The 15,801-nt window shown below is 37.9% G+C and overlaps 1 protein-coding gene across 9 annotated transcripts in view; it reads right to left on the bottom strand.

The window, feature by feature from the left end:
- The window catches only part of LEKR1 (leucine, glutamate and lysine rich 1), a 169,948-nt gene that overhangs the window by 10,697 nt on the left and 143,450 nt on the right, over positions 1–15,801 (bottom strand). For all 9 annotated transcript variants that reach the window (XM_038571291.1, XM_038571294.1, XM_038571287.1 and 6 more), the window contains 2 exons: positions 9,657–9,821; positions 6,332–6,631 (listed from right to left, as the gene is read on the bottom strand). In XM_038571291.1, coding sequence (XP_038427219.1) covers positions 6,332–6,631; positions 9,657–9,821 — 465 coding nt within the window. The remainder of the gene's footprint in view (positions 1–6,331; positions 6,632–9,656; positions 9,822–15,801) is intronic.

The raw sequence follows: 15,801 nt of genomic DNA, 5'->3' as shown, positions 1-15,801 counted from the left end.
GATGACTAATTTTTCATCAAACCCACTTATAGAAATGTAAATATCCTTTCGACATGTTCAAACACTCCATGTAACCTATCAGCTTCTCTTTGTTCTTGGAGACGCACTTCTACAAACTCTCCATTCTGCTGAACACAGCCTGGTTGTTCTCTAAATCTGTTGCCCTGATGCTTGGATTTCTTCCTGCCATCATCTTGGGGATTCTCTCCACTTCTCTCCTGTGCTGGAATTCTACTTCCCGATTCCTATGTCTTCTCCTTTCTTATTTTGCTTCCTCATTATGGTGTCATATATCATCTGAAAGCTTCCCAAGAAAGGTTGCAAAGGGAAATATCATTTTTGAGAATTCTAGTATCTGAGAATATCCTTATTTGACACTTGCTTGATCCATCATTTGGCAGGCTATAGAATTCTAGGTTGAAAATAGTTTTTCTTCAGAATGTGGAAATCATTGTCTTCTAATTTCTACTACTATTGTTAAGAATTCTGAGGCCATTTTGATTCCTGATCCTTTTTAAGGAACTTGCCCTCCTACTCTGCTCCCCCCTCCCCGAAACTTCCTAAGTACTTATGTTTATCCTTAACATATTGCTATTTCATGATGAAGTGCTTTGGTGTGGTTGCTTTATCACCTATTACCATCCATTATGGAGAAGTACATGTCCTTCAGGACTTGGGAATTATCTTGATTAATTTCTGGGTAATTTTCTTCCACTTTCTCTGTTATCTCCAAATCTCCTCTAACTTTCTTTTCCTAATTTTCTTTTATCTCTGCTTCTTTTTTTTTTTTACACCTTCCGGGAGATTTAATCATTTTTATCATCTAACTCAAGTATTGAATTTTTTACTTTAGCTTTTATATCTTATATTTATTCTTATTCTTTTTTCATAGCCTCCTGTTCATGTTCCATGGATTCAGTATCTTTTCTTTTCTCTCTTAGGATGTTAATTATGCTATTTTTTGAAGCTCAAGTTTGCTCCCTGCTTTATTTTATGTCTTTTCATTCTGCATTGGGTATTTCTTTGTTTTTTGGTGTGTGTGTGTATTTTTTTGTTGTTGTTGTTGCTTATTTGTTTGATCCTTGTTTCTGTCTCATATTAGAGGTGTTTCTAGGATGTTTGGTGATCCTTTGGCTGTTCATGTTTAAAAATGAGTCTCCAAAAATGTTCCTAGAAGCTCTGTGTGCCTAGATGAGGGTTTATTGATTGGTATACTTCTTAGTGGGTAGATAAGATATGACAATTGCCATTTTCTCTGACCCCAATTATCAGGAGCCATAGGTTTTTTCTTTTTTTTTTTTTTTTTTTTAGGTTTTTTGGGGGGGGAGGGGGAGAGGGGGAGGGGAAGAGGAGCGGAAGGGAGGGAAGGGAAGGGAAGGGAAGGGAAGGGGACGGGAAGGGACGGGAGGTAAGGGAGGGGGAGGGAGGAGAGGAGAGGAGAGGAGAGGAGAGGAGAGGAGAGGAGGGAGGAGGGGGAGGGGGGAGAGGAGGGGAGAGGAGGGAGGGAGTGCGGGAGAGGAGAGAGGAGGAGAGGCTGGCGCGAGGATAGGTGATCGTGCGAAAAGAAAGCAAATACCATCCCTCCACCTCCCCTCACCTCCCCTTCATTCTCGTTCTTTTTCTCTCTCTTCTCTTCTCTTCTCTTCTCTTCTCTTCTCTTCTCTTCTCTTCTCTCTTCTCTTCTCTTTTCTGCCTCATATCTCCAGAGAAGGCTCTTCCAATTTCTTAGCTGTTGATATATAAACCTATTTGTCTGTGTTCTGGTAAGTAAGTGGTAAAGTGAACCAGAAGGTCTCACTTTTTAAGATACAGATTTTCATTCCAGCCTTATCCCCCTTTCTGTTGTTCTGTATCCTCAGGTCCAAAGCCCCTCACATTCAGTTTTTCAAGAGTATAAATCTTTGGTATCCTGCCAGAATGGTGACTGAGGGTTGCTTAGAGGTTTGGGAGGGCATCTGAGGATCTATCTGGTCCTTTTACAATCATTCAAACAATCCTATTTTCAGATCTACTCTTCTCTCTTTCAGAAGAATCTGGTGTCTCGAATTCCTGAGCCTTTCCAGTGTTGTGTCACGTAACTGGATTTGCTGCTTTTAGGGTTCTACCCTACTTCCCCAATCTCCATAGGCATTAGGTTTCAACATCTTGTGGTCTAAAAATTACTTCCTAATTATTTTCCAAAATTCAGTCAACATGTCTTTCACCTGGTGTCAACTCCTTCCTCTCCTATTCTTTTTTCCCTATGGATGTATTCACTTTTAATTAATTTACTGTCATTTTAGTGCTGATCATAGGTAAAAATATGTATTCAATTCTCCATGTTTAATTAACTAAGAGCATTCCTTTTTATTTTTTAATGTCTTTGAGTTTTATTAGATTGCTAGAGGAACTGATAGAATTTAAAACTTCTATCCCTTTGTTTTCATTATTGATGATCTTAAGACAACAAAAATATTGAACACTCTGTACTGGTTTTCCTTTGGTACTTGTATGTAATTTTTTTTTCTTCTTCTTCTTCTCCTTCTCCTTCTCCTCCTCCTCTTCTTCCTTCTCTTTTGGATTTACTACATTCTTCCTCTGGATTACAACAAGCCCCCCGATAGTGGGGACAGGCCGCACAGTCTTGACAGGATACACACAAAGCTAGCAGGAAGGAAAACTGGCAGCAAGAAGCATGTGATCTATTTTAACCTGGGTTTATTATTATTATTATTATTATTAATTATTTAATTTTTAATTTTTAAAAAATTTTGTAATTAAAAAATTTTCTCTTTTTAAACATTTTATTATTATTATTATTATTATTATTATTTTAAACCTGGGTTTAAATGATGTTCTGTTCTCTAACATATTATGTTTCTTTTCTCACTTCTTTCTTCTTTAAAAAAAAAATCCAATTTTTTTTTATGTGTGTCTTCTCCCTACGAAGAATTTTCACAGGCCCTCTTTCCTCATTCACATTTCCCATACAGTTTTGCTTTCTGTTTTCTCTTCTTATTTACCTGCACCTTTTGTTGCTTGACCTTGACCCCTGTTGTCTCTGTGGATGCTCTATAATAATCCCTACTCCATACAGGAATGCCTATTTGCCCTTTAGAGGCTCTGGCTTTCCTCCTATCCTTGAGAATGTTCTTCATACAATGAAAAGCAAAGTCCATCCATCTCTGCCTCTTGAAAGAGAACAGGGCTTTCCTACCCTTAATTAGCTTCCTTGTTAGACCATTAATTTACCTTTATTCTACTGAGAATTTGCTCTTCACCTACATGTGGCTTTATTTCTCTAGAACCTGAGAAATTTCAAGTGTCTGGAATGTATGATCAAAATAATAGTGTTATTACTTTACATGGTACAACCTCTATTCTTTCTGGCTCATAAATCCTATTACTTTTTCTGTCTCATTTCCTCTTTTTATAAGAATATTCTGGACTTTGGCATGCTTAACCAGAGAAGCAGCCTTAATTATTTACTTTTACAGTTTAATGGTAATTATTTAACTTCTAATGGAAAATCTAATCTACCTCCCTTCCTCCCACCCCAGATAAAGGAAGTCTGTCCCAGGGATGTCTTTAGGTAACTTTATTTTTGGAATGATCCCTTTCTATTTCCCAGTAATGATCAACGATTGCTTATGTGCCAACCCAATGTCTTGTATATTTCAAAAGTATGCATTTGAAAAACCAAAACTCCATCTCTAAGTGGTTTCCTTTTATAGCTAATGAGCAGGAAGGCCTTCACATGTAGCTCCTTCTGTCTGAAAAAGAAATTCACTCTCCACTTGTAATCTAGTTTCTCTTGCCAAAGTTACCTCCAGAGGCCCTGAGATTGGCAGCCTCTAGAATGGCCCCAGCCTATCGCCACCCTCTTGGGTATTCACCCCCTTGTGCAATCCGTTTGCTTTGAATGAGGGCTGGACTTATTAGCTCACTTATTATAATGAATAGAATTTAGCGGAAGCATTGGGATGTCACTTCCGAGATTAGGTTAAAGACTGTGTATTCTATCTCAGTCTTGCTAACTTGCTTGCCCTGAAGGAAGCAAGCTGCCATGTGTAAGTTGTTCTCTGGAGAAGTCCTTGCTGCAAGGGATTGAGGGAGTCCTCGGACCAATAGCCAGCAAGGTGTTAAGGCTTTCAGCCCAACAGCCATAATAAAGTAAATCCTGCTAACAACCACTAAGTGAGCCTGGAAACAAATCCTCCTCTAGTTGAGCCTTCAGACAAAACTGTACCCCTGACCCCTCACAAGAAGTCTTAAGCCAGAGGTACCCAGCTAAGCCACATTCAGATCCTGACCCACAGAAACTAGAGTAGATGTTTGTTATTTGAAGCCACTAAATTTGAGGATAATTTATTGTGCAATAAGGGATAACCAATACAGGTCCTTAAGGCTAATATTGAAGACTTTAGTCTATGCTTTTTATATATTAAGTTTTTGTTTAGGTCATTCTATCCTCTGGATGTCAATTTTTTTTTCTTTCTTTTTCTTTTTTCTTTCTTTTTTTTTTTTTTTTTTGAGATGTAGTGGGGAGAGAACAGAGAGAAAGGGAGAGAGAATCTTAAGCAAGCTCCATACTCAACACAGAGCCTGATATGGGGCTTGATCTCATGGCTCTGAGATCATGACCTGAGCTGAAACTAAGTGTTGGACGCTTAACCAACTGAGCTACCCAGATGCCTCTGGATATATTTAATCAATTTAATTACTCATATAAGATTGTCTTTAAATTCTTCTTTGAGAGCAGGAAATGGCAGTTGTCAGTCTTGTTCATAATTGTACAGATAGGGCCTAGCATAATGTCTGACCCATAGACAGATGCTCAGTATATAATAACTGGATTCAACCCTTCTATCTTTTTCTACTTGTCCTAGTTTATAGGTTACTCCTTACTTTCTGTATTGCCATTTCTTTGGTGACGTAAGCATTAGAAAAACCTGCTGGTCTAATTGCCTTTAACCTGCCATCCCTTCTCTACAGTTTCACCACTCCTGCCTCATTTGAAGTAAATCTGCATTGCCTCTCTCTTTCTTAGGGTTTCTTCAGCAGAACTAAGTCCATGTGTGCTCTCCTTTCCCACTCCTGCCTGGCCTATGAAGCAGGTCCCCTTATCAGGAAGGCTGTGCTGCTGTGTGCCAGCAGGAGACACGCAATGAGCTGACCCCCTTAACACCTGGAGAGGTAAGTAGTATGTTTAGTGTTATTTTAAAAGGAAAGAAAAGAAAGAAAGAAAGAAAGAAAGAAAGAAAGAAAGAAAGAAAGAAAGAAAGAAAGAAAGAAAGAAAGAAAGAAAGAAAGCCTAGAGATGTTGAGTGCTAAGCCTGAATTTATTTATTTATTTATCTATTTATTTATCTATTTATTTATTTATTTATTTATTTATTTATTTATTTATTCATTCTCTTTGAAATTTAGAAGCAGAATCACTAAAATTCAGGTTTCCCAAAACAGGGAACATCATATCATGGAGACCTAAACGGCTTAGCAGTTCAGAAATGAGACTTTATTAGGAAAAAAATTTCAAATCAAAATAAGTCTATTCCAGTTTAGATAAAAAACATTGCTGAAATAATCATGCATACATAAGAAAGAAGACCAACACATATAAATTACCCTATAGTCTAGGTTGATGGAAATATAAAGCCCTAAAGAGAAATTACTTTTAAAATATATTTTGCAGGGCCACCTGGGTGGCCCAGTAGGTTAAACATCTGACTCCCACTCAGGTCAGGATCTCCAGGTACTGGGATGGAGCCCTGCATCAGGCTCTGCACTCAGCAGGGAGTCTGCTTGTCCCTCTGCCTTTCTCTTCCCTTCCCCCTGCTCATGCTTTCTCTCTCTCAGATAAATAAGTCAAAATCTTTAAAAAAAATAAATAAAATAAAGTATATTGTTTTTATTTTCAGATTATTCAGAAAATTATTTTCCGAAATTAAGTGGCAAGTGCTCTAAAAGTTTATTTGGCAAAGATTTAATGTCAAAACAAGTAAGAAATAAATATACAAAGGTTCCTAGTCTTATAAGTTTTAAATGGTCATTTGCAACATAGTAGAACAGGGTGCTCAGGAAACCGCAGAGATTATGTAATTCAATGAATTTATTTTATAGAAAAGGAAGCCAGATGCTTCTAGATCTGGCTTTATTTCTAGAAGAATGGAGAGGTTAAGTGACTGCCTAGTTAAGAACAGAACAAGGATGTAATTCCAAGTCCTTGACTAAAAGTCCCCGACTCTACGTGACACCAAGCTGCCTTTCATGTTTTTGTTTGCTGGTCTATTTTTTTGAAAGAATGTGTGCTCTTTCACTAATTGTGATGGCACCATCATCTGCTTCCTACCTGTTCCTGGGACTGGTTAAACTGCTGTATCAGTTGTGTTTGTGCCAGCATTACTCTTTCTAGCTCGTCCGACTTCTGCTTCATTTCCTTCCTGAAGTCCTCTGACACAGAATCATTACTATCAATTTCCTTCTTCAAACGGGATTCAAAGTCTGCAACCAGATTTTTAAGGTTTTCGATTTCTCTCTCCTTCGACTCAGAATCTTCAGTATATCGGATATAAGATTCATGGAGTTTTTCTTCAAGGGTGGCTACTTCTAGCCTTAGATCTCTAGTAGCGCCTGCGATTAAGTCAGGTATCTGTAAGATAAAGTTTGAATTAGTTTGTAGGCAATATCTCTAGGTAACCACAGAGTTCTTAAGGTTCTAAGAAGTTTATTCTAAATAATCAGTGTTCTCTTCCAACCAGATGAAAACAAATCCTATGACATTATACAGGCCTCCAAGATCTTCTTTTTAAAAGTTAAAGTGTATTTTTACTATGTAAAATAGGATTGCATATTAATCACTTGAGCATCCTTGGAAATATATAAATCTCTGTGTCTAGCCTGAGCTACCAAGGACAGCTCAAGTTTTGATCCAAGTACCTGTTTGGATTCAGTATGTGGTGGCTTTGGGACCTAGAAATGCCTGATGTTTGGGGATGCACGTAGGGGCGCACCACAGTTAGAGTCTACTCACACCATAGCAATGAGTTTTCCTTTGATTTATTTTTTTCTTTCTTATATATGATGACTGGAGGTACTCCAGGTACTATACCTTCTAAAGCAGTATTGCCCAACAGAACTTTCTGTGATGATATTCTGTGATGTCCAATATGGTAGCCACTAGCCACACGTGCCTGCTGACAGTAGTATGTCAATGCATGTTTAGCAACTGACTCACATAAACACAAAGCCAGATTTGTATCTAGTCTCCATGGTGTAAATATTCTCACCATGGCCAATTCCAAGGTGACATCACCAATTGTGGAGCTGGGAAGAGGTGGCTTGCCAGGACCGGCTAGTGAGCATTTTAAAATGTGGCTAATGTGACTGAGGAACTGAATTTTAAAATTTATTTAGTTTTTATTAATTGAAATTAAAGTAGCTACACATGGCTAACATATTAGACTGTGCAATTCTAAAAAATACCAGAACGCTTTGAAAATACATTGTCTCTCAAGGTGGTACCTCTAGATAAAGAGATGAGAGAATGAGAGATAAAGAGATGAGAGAAGATGAACAGCTTTTCCAGAGAGTCATGGGCGTCTTTGGAAGGGAAAAGGCTGCTTGTTTTCTTTCTCCTTAAAAAACAAAACAAAGAACAGAAAACAAACCAGGAAGACCAAAGCTGCTTTTGATGAAACATATCCTTTTTATTTATGCTACGGATATTGTCATATTATAAATATTAGTACAACAAGAAATCAGTTTATGAAGCATCTGGAAAACATTCATAGACCAAAGTTCCAAGGACTTTGTGAACTATTACTTAAGAGTTATGTATCCAAAATTTGTTTCAAATGTTAAATTTACATTAAGAATAACTTTTGCAAGAAATCTATTTGTACTTAGTAACTAAAAATTAAATTAATATTCCATTATATACAATTAATCTGGGAAGGAAGAGGGTCCTTGCTAGGTCTGAGCAGCAGTTTCCATTATTCAGAGGCGAGTCCACACTGAAATAGACCAGGTTATCCTTGGGAGATGAGGCTCCCATCGCCACAAATATGTTTTCATCTCTTCAAAAAGGGAGTCAGCTTTTAAAAATCAAGAGAATTCACTTGCAAAATCTGGATTTAAGACTTCTTTTGAAAAACCATAACCCCTGGCAAGTTGGGGCCTGCCATAAGAGGCCTCTCTCAGAGAAAACTAGTCTAGGAGAACTAGTCCATTCTCCCAGTAGGACTCTACTTACAAAACACAAAGATAAAGTTATTAAGAATTTCAAGAAAACATCTGCAGATCATTAAACTCAAGTGGTAGGAGGCCTTTTTGAGTATGAGGCCCCGTGATACTATATTTGTCACGTATTCCCGCAGCCGGCCCTGCCTATCATTCAGAGTGCTGTTGCAAAGGCTGTACCATATCTTCTGTACACCAAAGGAGGGGCCACTAAGTCCCATTTGATGTTTAATTTACACAGACTGTTAAGGAGTTATTCAGAGTATGGTTTCCCCATTGGGTCTTGGTTAATATATACACACATATACATCCATACAAACATATACACATATACACAAAAACAGGCGTGTAAATAAATGACACTCAGGTCTTAAAATAACAAAGCAACCCTAACAAAACCTTAGATTATGTTTAGGAGGCCTCTGGCTGGCTTAGTTGGAAGAGTATATAACTTGACCTCAAGGTTGTGAGGTGGAGCCCCACATTAGGTATAGATATTACTTAAAAATGAAATCTTTTTATAAAATTATGCTTAGGACATACTGTTTCAGAAATTATGGAGGTAAATTACATTTTTCAAAATATTTCCCTTCGTTCAAAGATATCTAGAATTGGAAATATTTGCAATTAAAGGAGAAAGGCTTTAGTTGTTGGGAAAATGTTAATTATGTAAAACACCCCGTTATCATTTGATGTTGGATATTTGAGGTGTTGGAATATCTAACCACATTAATTATTAGTTATGTAATTTATGCTATTTTACTTTTATTTATTTATTTTTAAAAATTTATTTATTTATTTGAGAGAGTGAGAAAGAGCATGAGCCAGGCTAGGGGCAGAGGGGGAAGGAGACTGAGCACAGAGCCAGACATGGGGCTGGATCCCAGGACCCTGAGATCGTGACCTGGGCCAAAGTCAGACACTTAACCAGCTGATCCACCCAGGTGCCCCTAATTTATGCCGTTTTAAAAATAGGCTTATTTTGAGGCACCTAGGCAACTCAGTTGGTTAAGCATCTGACTCCCGGCTCAGTCATGATTCCAGGGTCCTGAGATCCAGGCCCCTGGTGCATTGGGCTCCTTACTCAGTGGGGAGTGGGCTTCTCCTTCTCCTGCTGCCCACCCCCACCACATTCCTGCTCTCTCTCTCTCACCCTCTCTTACTCTCTCTCCAATAAATAAAATCTTTAAAAATGTAAGTTTATTTTAGTAGAAAAAAATTCCATACATAGCTATATTGTATGTTTGTATGATTTGTCTCGGCTATTCATTCTGGAGACTATTTAAACCATCCCACCTACGTAGCTAAAACCAAGGCACAATGACCATGAGGAAAACTACCTGAGTTAAAAATACTGTACGGTGTTCTTGGCAGGAAATAACCAACATCTATAGTTTCAAACCCATTAAATAATAATGAATATCATAATGACAGACCTTTGTTTGTAGTTCCTCTTGTTCTTTCTTATACTTTTGGATTATTTCTTGGTGTTTTTCCTTTTCAATATCAAGTTCCAGTTTAGCTTCTTCCTTAAAAAGCAGAGCTTGCTCCTCAAATTCAACTAAATGTCGGGCTCTTTCCTTGGAAAGCTCAGCTTCAATCTAGGAAATAGAGTAAATTAAGCTTATTTTCAGACTCTAATTTTTTAAGATTAATTCTAATATTAATTTTTTAATGAATCCAATTTTTAAATTCTAATAATTAAAAATAATCTGATTCAGAATTTAGGCCACAAAAATTTGGGTCAAATATTTCAAGATCTTCTAAGACCTTCTAAGACTCGTAAAGTGAATAGAAAAGTTAGGGCAATATATCATGACAGTTTTTGGAAATACTAAAATCTTAGTCTTCTGTATATTTGTATTATAAACTAAGTCCCTGTCAGAAATCCCATAAGAAAAAAAAAGAAGATTTTGATGTCTTTAGACTAAGTTCTGCTGAAAGCTCAGAGGGGATACACAGTACAAATGTTGATTTTTTTTTTTTTAATGGTCTTTCCTGATGGAGATCTCAGAAAGTTTTGGAGTCACAGTTTATCATTTTAATGTGATTGAGGTCAAAAGGATGATTAAGGAAAAACTCAGTCAAGTCAGTGATGCCTGTATCTATGTTGGACTCAGATAGAACCACAGCACTGGAGGGGACCTTAGAAATCCCCTAGTTCCATTTCTCAAGCTTCCATGAATAGTGGAAAGAATAAGCAAGGGCTTTGGATTCAGATGAAGTTGAGTTTAAATCCTGGCTCTAAATCCTGGCTCTGCCACATTCTAGCTGAATAATCTTAAATCGTGACTGTAACCTCTCCTGGTGGAGTTACAACTAGTTCCCTTGGGAGTTATTAGGAAGATAAATGGGACAAACCGTATGTATAAAGCTCTAGCACGAGCAGGGATTCATTAGTCAGTGGAGAATACGTCTATGTTCTGACGCTTGAGTCCCTACCACAGGATCTTCCCCAAACCATTGCCTGCCCTGTGCCTCAACACCGCTAGAAACCATAATTCACTTCTTCCCAGCAAGCATTTCCATTTTCAGACAGTGCTAAGTATTAGGCAGTTTTTCCTTTAGTTCAGCCAACATCTCTCTCCCTGTGGTTTTTAACCATTGGTTTTGGCTCTGCTTACTAGAACACGTCTTTGAGTACTGGAGTCATCCAGGTCTGGTTGTTCATCTAGTGAGATTAGAGAATCTCAGTGACAGACTGGCTCTAGATTTACATTGTGCAATGACTGTAAACGCCAGATAGCTTGGGAGGAAAATGTCAAACTTGTGACTGTGACTCTGAGATTCAGACCACTACGAGAGGAGGAGAGAGGTTAATATGAACTTCTCAGGGGAAACACTGAAACCAGTGTACCAGGAAACAGAAAATTTGCTAAGAAAGTTTACATAAAGCCCTTTAAATTAAATAAAATTCAGATAGAAGAATAGCCCCAGCGTGGGGTCAGTTGAGTTTATTGCACTAGTTATAGGACTAAGCGTTTCCTCTACGGCAAAACAATTATGTTTATACTCAATGCAAGTAGTTATTTTGGCTCTCTCAAAATAAATTTCTGGATCGTTTGAGAAAAAGGATGTTAAGAAGCACTTAGGAACATGATAGCCCTGCTCAAATGTGTTGTTCTCAGACTTCTAAAGGCAAGAGAAGCCTTGGGGGCACTCAGGAAAAAAACAAAACAAAACCACCAGATGTTCTTCTGAATTCCAGGTACTTACATCTACCTGCCTCCCGCTAGCCAATACCACAGGTGTCTCTAATAAACTGAATCGGAAACCTAGATACAATCCCTTCCCCACCTGTTCCTTCCCCAGTCAGGACACAGAAACCACAATCCATGTAGTTATTCAGGTCAGCAACGGGGCATCATTTTTACCATTCACACCTAATCCAGCACGAGTTCTATTCAGTTTGCCTTCAACAGATGCCTTGAATCCATTCATTTATTTTCATTTCCACTCCTAACGCTCTAGTTCTGGCCGCCACCACCTTTTCACTGGCCTCTTTCCTTCCACCCCTGCTTCTCTCCAATCCGTGGTACACACAGCAGGGTGTACTTGACAAAATATAAATTGCATTATTTTATTTCCTCTTAGTGGTTTCTCAATATGTTAGTATAAAATCAAAACTCCTAAACATGATCTTCTACTGGGCCACCACCAACCCACGTGACACTTTGTGTGAAGCAGAAAAGTGTCCCGTCCTTAGGTGAACATAGCCTCATGCTGAGGACAGCACCTGGTGGGCAGAGCGCTGGCTGGATTCCAGCTCCCTTCCCTCCCTTGGCCTGCACTGTGCTGTTGGGCACAAGGCAAACGCTGTCTACGGCAACCCCGGGCCCCTCCAACCTGACTTTCCCTTTCCCCATTTGATTAGCACACAGTGCTCCAACCACACTGGGATGGATCAGTTAAGAACACATGAAAGGAGGATATCAAAAGCAAAAACATTTGAAAAACTTGCAAGGTTCGACTTTAAGAGTTAATAGCCCACGAGATACCCTGACACCGTTAAAAAAAAATACAACTAAATAAAACAGTTTTTGAGAAGCTCAAGAGAAATATGTGTTGAAGTGTTCAAAAAAAAATTCCTTGTGTAGCTAATTGGTAGAGCCAACTAGTCATTTTAGGACAAAAAGACATTTCTCAAAATATGGACCGATTTCTTGAATTAAGAGAATAAGAATGTATACAGACCAGGTGGGACAGGCCAAACTGTAAACTAGACAACAGAAAGACTTTAGACAGACTCTTTTAGAAAGTTATTTAATTGTATTATGGGGAAGAATCTAGTTATGCAATCAGTAGAGTCCTTAGAAGAGGACGAAACAAAGTATTCAGGGAAGAAAAGGTAGCTCACAGACTCAATGAGTCAAGTAGCAAGGAGATCTCCTTGCCCCTACACTATTCCTTGGAGCGAGCTATTGTAGGTAAAGAGAGGGAGAAAAAGAAAAGAATAGAAGGAAGGTGGGAAAGAAAAAGCACGTAGGTAGAAGAGAGAAGAGTGATTTGCTGAGTTGAGTTTTAATTTGCACAACCAGAGAAAGGGAAGCAAAGTAAGGAGCTTCAGGTGGGATTTCTAAACATTTAAGGAAGCTGCGATGGATGCCAAGGGCCACCTGAACGTGTTGACACCGTAGCACAGAAACATGATACCCCTGGTTCCTTCATAATCTGAATAGTTTGAACAAAATAATGAGCCCACAAACCCGATGGTTTTGTTAAGCCGGTGCATTATTTGTCATTGAGGAGACGTACTCATGCCAATTACCATGTTTATGCCTTTTATAGGTTGGTACAAGCTCCGAGATGGGGGCACCTGGCTGTGGCTCAGGTGGTGATCCCGGGGCCTAGGCTGGAGCCCTGCGGGGGCTCAGTGGGGAGTCTGCTTCTCCCTCTCCCCCTCCGCCTCCCCCTCCTCCTGCTGGCGCTCTCTCGCTCACTTTCTCTCTCAAATAAACAAAATCTTAAAAATAAATAAATAAAATCTCTTAGATTAAAAAAATAAACATAAAAATAAATATCTTCGATGGCAGAATGTGTGCTTATGCAAAATAAATGAATTTGGTGATGGTGCTTACGTAAAAGATAAATGACTATATAATAGCTAATAGTAATTTTAATAATCGTGGGGAAATTCTGATTTCGAAAACCAAAGCATGAATAATATACAAGCTCAGGAGTTACACAAATTAAAATAAATGATCTCTGTACAGATTTCAGGTTCTAATTTTTTTTTTTTTTTTTGCTTTTTATTGATCCATAGCTCCCGTTAGCTCAGACTCTCTCCTTGGTGAAGGTTTCCTGATGACTCTAGAGCACTCGGAGTATGTTGTTTTTTGACTCCCTTTGAATTTGTATGGAAACACATAACTACTATTTTATAACACCCGCGTCTAATACGGATGTGCAAAATGCTGTCTTTTCACTATTTTCCGCATGAGATATTTGTGGTTGATTCTGTGATAATTTTCTGTCTATGGAGCCAAATACCATGTTGTAACATAATCACTCATTAGTGATGATCCCCATAAAAGCAAGGGAATTTCAGATGCTGAAGTAGAAATTAGGCCACTTGTGTATATTTGATGGGTACCTATATAATTTTAAAAAATATATCTCCTAAAAATAAATTATTTTGCTGTTTTCCAAAAATTAAAAGCAAACGCTGGTGGAAAACTAACACACCAGATTATTTATGAATTAACTACTGAATAAAAATATTGTAAAAGTAGATGGTTATTTAAATATAAAAATTTTGCAGTAAAAAAACCAATGCTAAGGAATCAGAATATGTATTGAAGTCCTGCCAAGAATTGAGTGAACTCAGGATGAAAGGAGAGACTATTCACTTGGTGGTACCAACACAAGGTAGGGTGGCATAGTATTAACTCATTTAATTCTTATAATATATAATAATAATAATAATAATAATAATATATAATAATTCTTATTCACACTGTCTGGATCCTAAAATAGGACCAGAGAGGTTAAGTACCTTCTCCAAGATCATAGAGCTACTACGAGGTGGAGACGGTGTGCACACCTACCTGTTTCTGGTAGATCCCCTGGCTCACATGTTTCATTCTTCCATCTAGCCTGTCTCCCCACACACCTACATAGCATGGTGATTAAGGGCATGGACTTCGTATTTATTTAGTTTCAAAATGCTTGGGGATCTTTCCAGATAGCTTTTTGTTCATAAATTCTAATTCAATTCCACTGTGGTCAGAAAAAATACTTTGCATGTTTTGAATCCTTTTAAACTTATTGAGAGTTATTTATTTTCCAGAATATGATCTATTTTAGTAAATGTCCCATGTGCACTTGAGAAGAATGTTTATTCTGCTGTTAAATGGAGAATTTTATAAATATTAGGTCATGTTCGTTAAAAGTGTTGTTTAATATATCTCTTTAAAATAAATTGTTATAGGGGCACCTGGGTGGCTCAGTGGTTGTGTCGCCCTTTGGCTCAGGTCGTGATCCCAGGGTCCTGGGATCAAGTCTTGCATCGGGCCCCTGCATGGAGCCTGCTTCTCCCTCTGCCTGTGTCTTTGCCTCTCTCTCTGTGTCTCTCATGAATAAATAAAATCCTTTAAAAAATTGTTATAAAAAACTATTACACTATTTTCCACAGACTATATCTCTACTTATTTTCCAGATGTTTTTCTGTCAATTATTGAGAGACGGCTATTATTGACATCTCTAATTGTGGATTTGTCTATTTCTTCTTGCTGTCCTAACAATCTTTGCTTAATTTTAAAGCCATGTAACTAGGTGAATAACATGTAGGATTATTATGTCCCCTTGGTGAACTGATCCTTTAAACATTATGAAATGATCTTCATCATCCTTACTAATATTCTAAATATTCTGATAGCTTTGCTTTGAAATTTACTTTTCTTTTTTTGAAAATATTTATTAATTTATTTTAGAGAGAGAGAAAGAGAGTGCCTGCATGAGCTAGCAGGAGGGGGAGAGGGAGAGAGAGAGAATCCTCAGCAGACTCTGTGCTGGGTGGACTCTGACCCTTGGCTTGACCCCAGGACCCTGAGATCATGACCTGAGCCACAATCGAGTCAGCTCCCCACTGACTGAGCTACCCAGGCCAAAATTTACTTTTCTAACAGTAACCTGGTTCTTTTAGTTTTCTTTTGATTTGTATCAGCATATACTCTGTTGTACATCCTTTATTTTTAACCTATTTATGAAAAGATTTCTTTATATTAAAGTGTATTTTTTTGTAGGGAACATAGTTTTGGAATTTTATCCAACATGACAATCTCTGTCATTCAACGGGGATTTTTAAGCCAGAGCTTGGCAAACTATGGCCCAAAACGGACTAAATTTAGCCATTCATTTGCTTATTGTCTATGGCTGCTTTTAAGCTATAATGGGAGAGTTGAGTGGTTGCAACAGAGACTCAATGTCCCACAAAGCAAAAATATGTACTAACTGGTCCTTTATAGAAAAAGTATGATAACCTCTGGCTTACATGATTTACATTTAATTTGATTATTGATATGATTAGCTTTAAAGTTATCTTGCTATATGTTTTCTATTTGACCCATCTCATCTTTTTTC

Source organism: Canis lupus, chromosome 23 (assembly GCF_011100685.1).
Source record: "Canis lupus familiaris isolate Mischka breed German Shepherd chromosome 23, alternate assembly UU_Cfam_GSD_1.0, whole genome shotgun sequence".
Lineage (NCBI taxonomy): Eukaryota > Metazoa > Chordata > Mammalia > Carnivora > Canidae > Canis > Canis lupus.
Note: the sequence above shows the minus strand (reverse complement) of the source record. Positions and strands in the feature narration are given on the sequence as shown.